Source organism: Vigna angularis, chromosome 7, assembly GCF_016808095.1.
Source record: "Vigna angularis cultivar LongXiaoDou No.4 chromosome 7, ASM1680809v1, whole genome shotgun sequence".
Lineage (NCBI taxonomy): Eukaryota > Viridiplantae > Streptophyta > Magnoliopsida > Fabales > Fabaceae > Vigna > Vigna angularis.
In genome coordinates, this window is record NC_068976.1 from 15,624,387 (window position 1) to 15,637,280 (window position 12,894).

A 12,894-nucleotide genomic window follows, 5' to 3' on the forward strand; every position below is an offset into this window, starting at 1 on the left:
TTTTCTTCCAATATCACAACTCAATAGGTAGAGTCAATATTCTTCATAGATGGATTTTTAGTTGCCTTGCTGAATGATCCAAGTCCAAACTCGTGAGTCATTCTCGGTAGTGCTTTTAAATTGATTAACGGTATTTATAGTTACCAGTTAGATAGCAGCTTTTATGCTTTCCATATTTCATTTGTCTTTCTCTTAGGTGTATAAGGGTAATAGTTTAAAAAACTTTTAGTAAATGGACAACGCAATGTAAAAATTATGATATTTTAAAACTAAATTTTGGTTAGCAGAGAAAGTAACTACTAAATTTCCATTTAGAGTACAATCCACGCGATAGAATAGAATAATAGTAAACAAATTGCTCTTATTTTTGGGTCCTGGATTCCAGTATAATTCTCCAAAAAGGAATTGTCGTAAAAGTAGTAAAAACATTAGAGCATCTATATTTGGGAAACGTTTCTAACATTTTTCAAGAGTAGGGTGTATTTTACAATATTTATTTTGACAGTGGTAATTCAAATGCGTGCAATGATGCTCATATATCTAATAGGAAAAAAAAACAGAAAAGTCGGGTGGGGTGTAAATGTGTAATGTACTAATGTGGTTTCGTTCCCTCTTTTTCTGGGAGACTTTTGGAGAGAGGAGTAGGGGAATTGAAGAAGGTAAAGGGATACTTCTACCTAACAAAATCTGTTACAGAAGACCTCATCTTGGCATGGAAAAAGGAAATGTCAAAATCGAATGATGAAGGAACGAATCATTCAATAGGCTTAAACACACATCTAGCCTACAATAAATTGATTCCATGAATTCTAATTAAACTTCCTATATTACATTACAATAACAAAGGCCACTTTCATTAAAGGTCAATAGTGATTCCAATAGATCCATATACAAATGAACGGATCCCAAAAAAAACGATATAAAAAAGAATGCATTACCTCGGACAGCTTGGTGTGCACTGCCACATTTAACACAACCCTTCACAACACTTGGTTGTTGCTATTTCATTACTTTCAAGTCAAGAATCTTCTAACGGGATGCTATTGGCTTTCATATGCTATTTCATTTGGAATTCCAAATTATATCCATAAAGCCCCTGTGATAATAGAAGGGAATCTTTCTTGCTTCGCTGGTTGACCTTGCCATCGTATTAACAATTTTTATCACTCTCAAAATGCAAATGTAGATGAGAGTTCAGTCGTCACTTCCACTGCTAACTCTACCTGAAATCAGAATAACAAATATTGGGTTATATTATGGACACGTCTATCAAAGGAAGACAGGCAACAACGAAGGGTTATCAAAACACCTGATGATCTTTTCCCTTCCATGGCTTCTTTCTTCTCTTGGCAACTTGAGCACAGAAAAGGTCCGTCCCAGGGACGAAATTTTCCAGAGTCGGATTCACCCTCATGTATTGAAATGCCCTCTCCAGGTTTTATCTCTACTTGACACACTGCACATATAAACAACTTAAACATGTTGCAGACTGGATATTTAGTATGGAACCTGCGATTTAGACAAACATTATACTGTCAGAAGAAAAAAACTAGAGAGCAAGTGGTTAACTTAGACGAGTTGTTACAAAAGTAGACCTCTCAGAAAGCATAGCAGATCCTTCTTCATACAATTCCACTACAACATCTGGCTCAACGTAATCTTTGTCGTTATAAGAAGATGATTCAGAAGACTTTCTACGAAACATGGACTTGAGCATTCCCTTCACTGGCTTCTTTGTTTGTGGTGCAGAAACAGGTGGTTTCTCCTGAGGTAATACATCAACAACGATGCAGGTTGTATCATCTCTAAGTCCCTTTGCTTGTACAGCTTCCTAAAGATAGAAAGAGACAGAGTACAAACGGGACAAAAACATAACTACCGGCACCATATAACAGTTATCAAGGAAGCTAAGCAAATCTGCAAACAATGTCTCTCATATGATGTTTGAGTCAAGATTACTATTACACCAAACATGAAAACAGCCCCAGGAAACAAAATGATTCAAAATTTGTACATTAATCTCACTTTAACAATATGTGGTGCTGCGGCATCAGGTGACATTCCACGACAACAATCAAGTGCTACTTCTGCAGGCAGAGAATCCCAAACACCATCACTGCAGATAACAAGTCGGCCTCCACCAGTGGACAACTAAATAAAGATAAAAAAAGATGGGGAGAGAAAAGGAATAAATTAAAATCTCTGTTTAAAAAAGGAAGAAAGAGACCAATGGATTACATTGACACAAAAGATAAATTCACAACAAAAGAATCACATAATTTGATCCACACAATATCCTATACCATCATGCAGATGGCAGAAATACTTGCTTAGAAGAGTTGAAGCAAATGAAAATCCGAGTAGAATCAAACACAAGAACATAAAAGAACTATGTTAAACCCTATAAAGCAAAAAATTGTGCAAGAGAAACACAAGTGACGTAGTGTTAGTGACTAACCTTCACTTGCTTTACATGCGGTACAGGGACAATAAATTCACCAACATCCATATCTCCAATAGATCGTGAGAGACACAAGCCACCGGGCCAACATCTCAAAGGACCAACCTAAAATAAAAGTTAATCTAATAAGGCATATTGGTATGACAAACACTTTTTACAAAGAGAATACTGGTAAACAACAAATATGGTCTGTATAGTACAAAACCTAAACAGTATCCCAAAAGATTGTAGAAGTTTTAACGGGGTACTATGCTTTTATGATATGGTATTATCACCCAATGTACCCTCGTCTCTCAGTTCTCCAGGTTCGTCTAGTTTACTTCTAAACCTCTTTTTTATGTAGTGTAATAGGGCAAGTATATGCACCAAAAATAGAAGGAATCGAATATAAAACAAGCCGTTCACCATTTTATTTTATGGCCATAGGGAGTGTAGTTGAAGCTTGTTATGTAGTAAATACCACTGAAGTTAAAAGGGCTCATGATTAAAATGGAATGTACCTCTGCACCTCCCCCTGTATTTAGCCGACCAACTTCACCACCGCTAGAGGTGATCCGCACCCTTCTGATGTAAGTAAAAGAAGGAAGTCTGTGTTATAACAGAGAAATTCCAAACAGTAGTTGAAAAGGAAAAAACATTCAATTAACAACGTACTCCTCTTCATTCGTGTCTAGCCTGTGATCTGCAGACAAGTAATAAATCTCACCATCAGAAGATTCAAGTACACAACGGGAATCGCCAACTGATGCAACTGTTACAACCCAACCTTCTATAATCACAAAGGTGACCGTTGTTCCAGATTTTTGTCCTGAATAAAACATAGTAGCAAAAAAGAAAATTTAAATACTATCATCAGTCAAGCTCAGGTACTCCATATTAATAACTTTTATTAGTAAATGACATTCTTTATCAACAATCTAATACTAAAATATGCAAACAACTAGCATTATGTTTTAAATCAAGGTCGCAGTGCAATTGTAGTCACAGTCATGTTTCAGGTGTCAGTAATTGTAGTGCATCATGTGATGCAATCTCTAACCTAACTCCTAAGCCAACCCTACTGTCCATGTAAATAAACAAATAACAGTCGCCATGCATTAGACAATCTTAAAGGTCAAGCTTAACTAAAAATATTACCAATATGGCCAATTAACCACCCTCTAACAACATAAGGCAATTAATCCCCCTCTCCCAACAAGAGCTAGGGGGAAAAAACTTAGGAAAGATGTTACAAAAGCAATAAATGAATCCAGTATGTTCAATTCTAGAATCTTAATCTGAAACTAAGCAAAATTCATTAAAATTCCAAAAAGGGGAAATTATGTAATATTTTTCACAAAGGTAAACTACACACTTAACTAGCTTAACCAAGAGAGTATGAAACTGCACAAGTTGCACCTATCATGGGCAAGATTATGATAATTTTGTTCTCAAGCAGAGCCAGTAGCAGAGCCAGTAGCAGACCTTCTTATAGAGGTTAGAAATATGAAATTTACACCAAGGTTTCAAGATAAGGTCAGCATGTTCACCGTATATATCTGCAAAGCTTTTCCTTGTCATTTATTGTTTTAACATTTTAACTTTAAATGTTGGATGAAAATAAAAGTTAGAAATATGTATAAATATTTTTAGTGATAGTAACATGGATATTCAAGTTGCTGTACATGAATTCCCTCTTAAACAAATAGTTAGCAAAGGACAAATCAAACACTAAAATGAATTAACTCATACCTTTCTCTTGAAAATCTTTATCAGTTTTTACAAAGCCAGCAACTAAAGCCCTGGGCAGTGCTGCTACCCATTCATTTCTGTTAAGATCCGGAGGAATTGCGCTTAAAACATTATTTAGAAGATTCTCCTTAGTATAAATAGCAGCAGCAGATCCATTGTGTCCATCAAACATCTGTAAAACCTCTACATCAGAAAATGAAACCACGGAAAACTAAAAAATGAACAATAACAATAAATAAATAACAGTGCAAGTTATAAGCATTCAGAGGGTCAATGGCTATAGTCCTTCCTGTGATCCAACTAAAATCACTGCACCTAAACAGATCTTGAAAATAATATGAAAACTGAGGCAAAAACACCTTGAAAATGTGTCAGTCCATTCACATCAACGTAGCAATAAGATCAATAATATGTAACTTGCTAATGCCTTTCACAGTCTAATTCAGCCATGAACTCAAGTACATCAAATATAAGAATGAAAACAACATATTAGATTCTAAATAAATTTACAAAAAGAAGTCAAAGTCCATAAACTTGAAATTATAAGGATTCTCTCGTTCATAATGTCCCGTGCCATAGAATGATATATCACATTAAAATCTAGTGACAAGTTTCAGCCCTCAAAATCCTATATAAAAAACATGTCATTCAATCTGGAAAGGAAGGCCGTCAGAAACATACCCCAAAAACTGAATATGTAGACACCCCATCCCCCACCATCCTTTGGCATTCTGCTTTTACCAGTGTTAAATCCTCCCCTTTCTTGCTTTGGCCAGCTTGACCATGGACAATCTCAGGATTCTCAATTTTCTCATGAGCCAATTCACGCTTCAGGAGCACCGAAAGAGGAACTGTTTGCTCACTGCTGGCAGCCATTTCTCTCGCTCCCACTCAATCTTTAAATTCCAAATACCTCTACCACACCACAACAGCAATTATAAGAAGAAGAACAACAATTATAACAACACGTCCTTTGCAACTTTAAACCTCCATTCCGTGCAATTAAATGCAATCCTAAATAAGGAAACAAACAAACGCGCGTTAATTAATAAGTAAATAAATCAAAAACTTTAACGCAATTTCCATATTTCTCAATTAATCCGACATTTTCATGCAAATTAACAGAAAAACCTATGTGGCTACAATCAAGATCGCAATGCATTCAGAATGACGAGTAACGAAATAATTATATCAACAACACTGGCCACGAATGACAAAACATAAATAAATCAATAAAAAAATAAACAAATAAATAAATAACTTCGAAAGCTCGTTGTTATTCCGGCAGATAAAGAGAAACACAACAAGAGATTCAATCAAACCAATAGAAATAAGGCAATGAGGGAGAAAAAAATTGGCGAAAGTATGATATCTTTGAATTGCAAATCGGAATCGAGAATTTACAGTGAAGGAAAAATCGAGATGAGGTTCACGCGCGAAAATGTGGAGGCACTCTGAATTGGATCGTTCTGTGTGATCAAGAAACACGGATCCCAACGTCCTGCAAATATTCCATTGTTGGTTTTCGTTGATACCGACAAAGAAAGAAAGAGAAGGGAAAATAAAAGTGTAAAACTGAACCATTTCATTTTGAAAGAAGAAAAATTACACAAAGCATGATGCCGTGACGTGGCTAAAACGCATCGTTTTCACTTGGCTCGGCTGTGTGAGCCAGCGAGCTTAGAGAGTATTCACTTTCTCTTGCACCTTTCCCTTCCACCTAATTGGTAAATGTTACTCATCATTTTTAATTGTTCAAAAAATTTAATTTAACTTATTTATAATTTAAATTTTAGGTTTAATCATTCACTAAGTCCCTATTTTCGCATGGAATCTCAATTTCGTCTCTTTCTTTCTGAAAATCTCAATTGGGTCCCAATTTTATGAAAATTGCAACAAATCGATCCTTTCCGTTAAATAGTGTCAAACGGCGTTAAAAAAATTGATGAGTGAATTCTGAGATGACGAACGAGCGCTTGTCCAGCAGCGAACGAGCGCTCGACCACCGAACGAACGGTCGTCCAGTGTGGAACGAACGGTTGTCCACCAGAGAACGGACGCTCGTCGACCTCTTACTGCTGGACAACCGTTCGTTCCACACTGGACGACCGTTCGTTCGGTGGTCGAGCGCTCGTTCGCTGCTGGACGAGCGTTCGTTCGCTGCTGGACGAGCGCTCGTTCGCTGCTGGACGAGCGCTCGTTCGCTGCTGGACGAGCGCTCGTTCGCTGCTGGACGAGCGCTCGTTCGTCATCTCAGAATTCACTCATCAATTTTTTTAACGCCGTCCAGCCAAATTAACGGAAAGGATCGATTTGTTGCAATTTTCATAAAATTGGGACCCAATTGAGATTTTCAGAAAGAAAGGGACGAAATTGAGATTCCATGCGAAAATAAGGACTTAGTGAATGATTAAACCTAAATTTTACGACAATATATATATATATATATATATATATATATATATATATATATTACAATATAGAAATAAAATAAAAACTTGTTATGTTTCTTTAATTTTATATATTCTTTTTAAAAAGATTAGATGAAAAATGTAACATCCAAAAAATACAGTAAACACCATATAATAGAATTAATTACGATTAATGATAAACCAAATCAGTCTTAATTAACGTAAGCAAAGGTTCCGGCCGAACGGCCTTACAATAAGTTAAATACAAAACAATGCTCGACCCAAGCATGCCTGACCGAACGGTTTACAAAACAGAAATACCGAACGGTCAATTTATCGAAAGGGGGTCGTTCTAAAAAATTAGTACAATAAAAAAATCTAATCTAAATAGCTAACCGAACGTCTACTGTTCGGCCTTCACTTCAACATCTACAAGGGTTGCTTCCTCCAAATTTTCTTCTTCCAGCGTTTTCTCAAGCAACGCCTCACCATCTGCTCACATCCACACGGATGATCATTGCATAGACAGGACGGACGTACAAAGACGATCGACAACGCAAAGAAGAGAACACAGGGTAAGCTTATTGATTTTAATTCAAGTAAAATACACATTTCATAAACATAACAATCATATCGATACTTCTCAACATATAATTTAACTCATTCAATTACTCAACCAATTCCTGATACTAGACTGACCGTCCGGACTGTATGAATCTTGTGTAGCTACTACGTTTTTTGCACCCGGGTGATGTGATAAATGAATTTCTCCTCAGCTGCCACCCGAGGTTAGTCCGTTCCGTCCAAAGTAACCCTAAGGACTAGGACCTCCTGCCGTTCCCACACATGATGTACCCCCTCTACGTGAGGACGAGTACTCACGGAACATCAGGATGAAACGTCGGCCAAGCTTTGTCCACATTCATACATTACAAATCACAACTTTCATTCTAGAGTCGTTCCTCCCTGGAACGCTCGTTCAACTTCCACAATCGTTTATTCATCACATATACTGTTCATCATTTATAATCTCTCACTTTATTTTTGTTTTTGTCTTCCAGTACACGTACATAAAATCACAACAGTTCAGCCCTCTTTATAACGAGGACAAACGTGAGGAACGAGACCTAAGAATTTCCCCCGTTCCAAAACAGAATAGGACCGACTACAAGATAGATGGACGACCTATATTATCATGGGTGATCAACATGGTCGGTCGACACAAATGAACGACCTATATTAACAAGGGTGCTCGACATGGTCAGTCGACACAGATGGATGATCTGTATTATCATGGTGATCAACATGGTCAGTCGACACAGATGGTCGACCTGTATTAACAATGGTGCTCGACATGGTCAGTCGACACAGATGGATGATCTGTGTTATCATGGGTGATCAACATAGTCGGTCGACACAGATGGTCGACCTGTATTAACAAGGTTGCTTGACATGGTTAGTCGACACAGATGGATGATCTGTGTTATCATGGGTGATCAACATGGTCGGTCGACACAGATGGTCGACCTGTATTAACAATGGTACTCGACACGGTCGGTCGACCCAGATGGACGACCTGTATTAAGAAGGTTGCTCGACATGGTCGGTCGACACAGATGGATGATCTGTATTAACAAGGGTGCTCGACACGGTCAGTCGACACAGATGGATGACCTGAGGTTCGGTTCGTGGAATATCAAGGTTGGTCAACTTGCAGGAAGGACCAGTTGGTAGAGTTTACATACAAGAATCCAATGCTAGTAAACGACTGAGCACGGTAGAGAACACTATTGAAGTTAGACCAACACTATTTTTCATCAAGGGATTTTTCAAGAAAAGAGTCAGAGCGCTTGGTGTAAGACCGAGCACTACTCAATACGATTGCTATGTATAAGATCGACACTGCTCATTATGAGCTCTAAGTAGAAGACCGACACAACTCATCCTCAACCAGAATTCTTCCCAAATGAAAGTATTCCAATTCAAAGAAGTTTACTGGAACACTAAACGGTCAAGGACCGTTTAATGTCGAACATACGTTACCATAGGGGAGTTTATATTCAAGTTTCACTTACATTCACTCATTTCTCAGCATATATATTTCATATTTTCAAATACTCATATCATAGTACATTTCATATTTACCATATATCAACTCATACTTATGATCATATACCAAAAATCAAATAACACAGATCATACTTCATGCGACACACATAATGTTCATACAGTACAAGACAAACATATGAATTAAATCAAATAAGCTTCCCTTACCTGGATCAGAAGTGAACGTCCTAAATGTGATTTTGACTCGACCAACTATGGCTTTCTACCCTCCACGATTTTTCTTACGTTCTTCAACTAAGTCTAACCCAAAAGAAAATTCAGAGAACTTAGTTTATACCCTTGCATGCAACTAAATCTTAGTTTCGCATGTCATCCAGAAACGAGCGTCTAAGTCGAGAGACTTACCGGTTTCAGAATCTGGAGCTGTTTGGTCCAGGATAAAGCTCACGACGTAGGGAACGTTCCTATGGTTCTGAATGTTGAACGGAGAAGAAATGGGTGAGTAACAGTAGAGAGAAGGAGGGAGTTTTCTAGAGAGAAGGTGGAGAAGAAGAAAGGTCAGAGTTTTGGTAAGGAAGAAAGTGAATGCAGAGAGTGGAGTAGACTTTTCTGAGATTCAAATTTTGCTCCACAGTCGAGGACGAACGTCCCCTCTTCAGCCGACACTTGTTTTCCACTAACTGGTTTCTGACTTCCCTCGGCATGACACATGGCGTCCGTTGTTGAAGTGTCGCGTTCTCAGAGTAACACGCAAACTGCACTGCGCTCCTTACTCCAGACTCCATGCAGCGTGACACCTAGCGTCCGTAGGTGAAGTGTCACGCTCTGCGGTTGTCACGTACGTTGTTGAGGTGTCTCGTTCTCCAACTGTCACGCGTACTCCAGCGTACGTTATTTTCCAGGGTCTTACAAAAAAAAATAAGGAAGTAATTATTTGGTTGATGTCTTGTAACGAGGTTAAATTGACTTTGTTACTAACTATTTCCTTAAATAAAGGGTGTCGCAACCGGAATCGCGACGGGACGACGATCCAATAAAAAGATAGAATATTAATTTTGAAAAAGTTTCGAAAAAGAGATTTGGAGTCGCCACCATAGTTTATTCTGGAAAACTACGGAAAAACCATAAAATGACAAGGCATGGTCAAATAGAACCAGATTCTTGGTTCGGGAGTCGATTACGTGTAGGGAAGGTATCAGCACCCTACAACGCCTGCCCTAAGGCAGTACCTTTAACTAAATGCGCGAATGTGGATGTGGTTTTTCAAAGTGTTTAACATTCCCTTGAAAATAAAACTCAAAAGAAACAAACAATATTTTTTAGCTTTTTTGGCCCGACAAGGATTAACCTTGCTCCTACGTATTCTCATGTGAGAAATCAGGGTTACGTAGTTATTTGAAAACTGCTTTGGAAATTTGTTTGAAAATTGTTTGAGAATTTGTTTTGGATAAATTTTGGATTTTTGGGAAAGTGAGCCTGACAAGGACTGGCCTTGCTCCTACGTAGATCTGGCAAGGCGATATTGATTGTTATTTGAAAATGTTGATGTTTTTGGTTTTTGAGGATTTTTATATTTTTTTTGGTATTTTTGAAGAAAGAGAAAAGGTTTTTGGTGCAAGGACGATGCGTGCGATCACACATGTGCCTAAACCTTTAAAACATATTTTTTGGTATTTTTAATTTTAGAAAAGAGAAAAGGTTTTTAGCACAAGGACGATGCGTGCGATCACACATGTGCCTAAACCTTTGAAACATATTTTTTGCGTAATGAGTACTAGGCTGATGCGTACGATCGCACGAGCACTCACACGGCTTTCTTTTCCTCTTATTGTTTTGCGTAATGAGTACTAGGCTGATGCGTACGATCGCACGAGCACTCACACGGCTTTTATTTTTTTTGTTTTGCGTAATGAGTACTAGGCTGATGCGTACGATCGCACGAGCACTCACACGGCTTTTATTTGTTTTATATTTGGGCAATAAGTACTAGGCTGATGCGTACGATCGCACGAGTACTCATACCGAAATTTATTACATTAAATGTTTTTTAAAGTTTTACATATTTTTTTATTATTTTTTTATTTTCCCTTTTTTGAAATAAAATGAAATGAACAAATTCACTAAAACAAAGGGGTGTGGGGTATCTTACAAGGGGATACATCAGTAGAAAAACTAATAACCAAACAAATAATAAAAATAAAGATACAAAAGCGTAAAAATAAAACAAGAGAAACAAAACAGGGATGTAGAGATAAAACCAGGAGTGCCAAGTGAAATTGAAGCTCCTTTGTCTGTCAGGGGTGTAGAGATGAAAAAGGGGTGCATCCTGAAATGTATGCCCAAGTCCAATTCTTTTTTCCTTTTTTTTTTTATTTTTGTTTAGGGTTCGAAGCCCCATTCTAACCTAATTAGAATCGCTTAGGGGTTCTATTCCCTTCTCCATTCCGAACATCCAGTTGCGGACAACTTCTCTTCCAACGAGCCTTGCCTCTTTCTCCAACTTACGCATCCAGCCGCCGCTATCTACAAGCCAAAACGTTGCCCGGCCATGGCCGCCGCTGCTGCCACCTCTTCTTTGTGCGCGAGGCCAAGATGCTCGCCTTCTGCCTATCGCATCACTACTTCCAGCCGCCGTCGCACACGCACCAATAAGCCGCGAACCAGACCAAACACTGCTGCACACGATTCGGCCACCCAGGGAGGGGTTCGCTTCTGCCACCAGATCCAGACCCCTCCTCCCTTCTCTTCTCTTCGCGCGTGACGGTGTTATTGGCTGCCAGCTGAAGGAACGGCTTCTCCCCCCTTGTTCCTGTACTTTGATTGGGTTTGATTCTTGGGGTTTTTAGTGGTTGATGGGTGAAGTTGGACTGGATGTTGATTTGGCCGTGTGTGAGTGTTACGGAAGAAGATATTGAAACTTTTGGGTGATGGGTTCTTGTGACGTGCGTGATGGAGGGTGATGTTTTACTGTCTAAAAAAAAAATGAAAATGATTTTGGTTTCTTTGACAATTGAAAGATGAAGTTGAAGTAGGGTGGTTATGGGTATATCCGTGGGTGTGTGAGTTGGAGTTAGGCCGTGGGGAATGAAGATTGATGGAAAGGTATTCCTAATAACCGTTGGCCGTGATAAAGTGTTGGAGATGGTATAAGAATGGAGGTGTGGAATTTCCAGTGAACACAAGTGAGTAGTGTGAGGGGTGGAGAATTGAATTTTCAGAGAAGCTTAGAAGTGAGGGGAATGTGGTTAGGAGTGATGAGTTGAGGAAAGTGAAAGTTGTTGAAGGGGAAGGCCCGTGAGGTAAGGTGAAGATGATGAGGTTGTATGGCCGTGGGATAAGGTTGGTCGTGGCAGTGGGTTTTGGATCAAATGTTGGGGTTGAAAAGGAAGAAGAAAGGGATGTTGGAATGGAGATGAGGGTGGCTTTGGTAGCTGACCCGTAAGGAAAACAGATTTGAAGATGATGATGTTGGTTGATGGAGAGTGGTCAGAGGTGAATGATGAATGAAGATGATAATCTTCGGGTTTTGATTGGAGATGATGGATGTTGAAAGTGAAATGGAATGGTTGTTGGGATGGTTACGGGTGAAGGTCGTGAGAGGCAAAGGCCCTGGTCAGAGGTTGAGAGAGTCAGCCGAAGATGATGGCTTCCCAGTAGCCGTGGTATCCATTGTTGGAGGTGAATCTGAAGAAGAAAGGGATGGAGGTAATGGGTGGGTGAAGATCAAGCGTTGGAGGTGAATGAATAGATGAAGATGATGGGCTGTTGGACATAAAGGCTCCTTCAGAGTTTAAAGTTCGGCTCTGGTCTCATCATCTCAGCTGTCCTCCTCCTTTCCTGATGGTAAGTGTTGGTCATAAAAAATGAATATCAACCCCCTTCCCCCGAGACCTTCATCAAGTGGAATTATTAGTGGAAACCAAGTGGGGATTAGTGGGAATGGAGGTGGAAGCTGTTGGTGGTGGTGAGTGGAGAACAGTAGTGGAAGTTTGTTATGGTGGGGAATAATGGGGAACAGTAGTGGAAGTTTGTTATGGTGGGGAATAATGGGGAACAGTAGTGGAAGTTTGTTATGGTGGGGAATAATGGGGAACAGTAGTGGAAGTTGGTGATGGTGGGGAATAATGGGGAACAGTAGTGGAAGTTGGTGATGGTGGAAGCTGACGATGGCCAGGACGAGCGGCAGAGGATGGGAGTGATTAGGACGAACGCCTTACCACTTTC

General features: G+C 39.1%; 1 protein-coding gene across 4 annotated transcripts; it reads right to left on the reverse strand.

Annotated features, from left to right (window-relative positions):
- Positions 1 to 707: 707 nt before the first annotated feature.
- On the reverse strand, positions 708 to 5,754 carry LOC108337088 (probable protein phosphatase 2C 12). 4 transcript variants are annotated; one of them, XM_052880885.1, is made up of 11 exons: positions 5,597 to 5,754; positions 4,874 to 5,206; positions 4,193 to 4,364; positions 3,228 to 3,269; positions 3,116 to 3,143; positions 2,962 to 3,025; positions 2,459 to 2,566; positions 2,026 to 2,151; positions 1,596 to 1,831; positions 1,310 to 1,509; positions 708 to 1,223 (listed from the first exon to the last, which is right to left on the reverse strand). In XM_052880885.1, exons 2-11 carry the CDS (start codon positions 5,066 to 5,068, stop codon positions 1,195 to 1,197), a joined length of 1,200 nt encoding a protein of 399 aa, XP_052736845.1. In that variant the 5' UTR covers positions 5,069 to 5,206; positions 5,597 to 5,754; the 3' UTR covers positions 708 to 1,194. The 4 variants fall into 4 exon arrangements, with proteins under 4 accessions (XP_052736845.1, XP_052736844.1, XP_017429025.1 ...); XM_052880884.1 differs by having other exon boundaries at positions 1,596 to 1,765; positions 3,116 to 3,269; XM_017573536.2 differs by having other exon boundaries at positions 3,116 to 3,269.
- Positions 5,755 to 12,894: the final 7,140 nt, after the last annotated feature.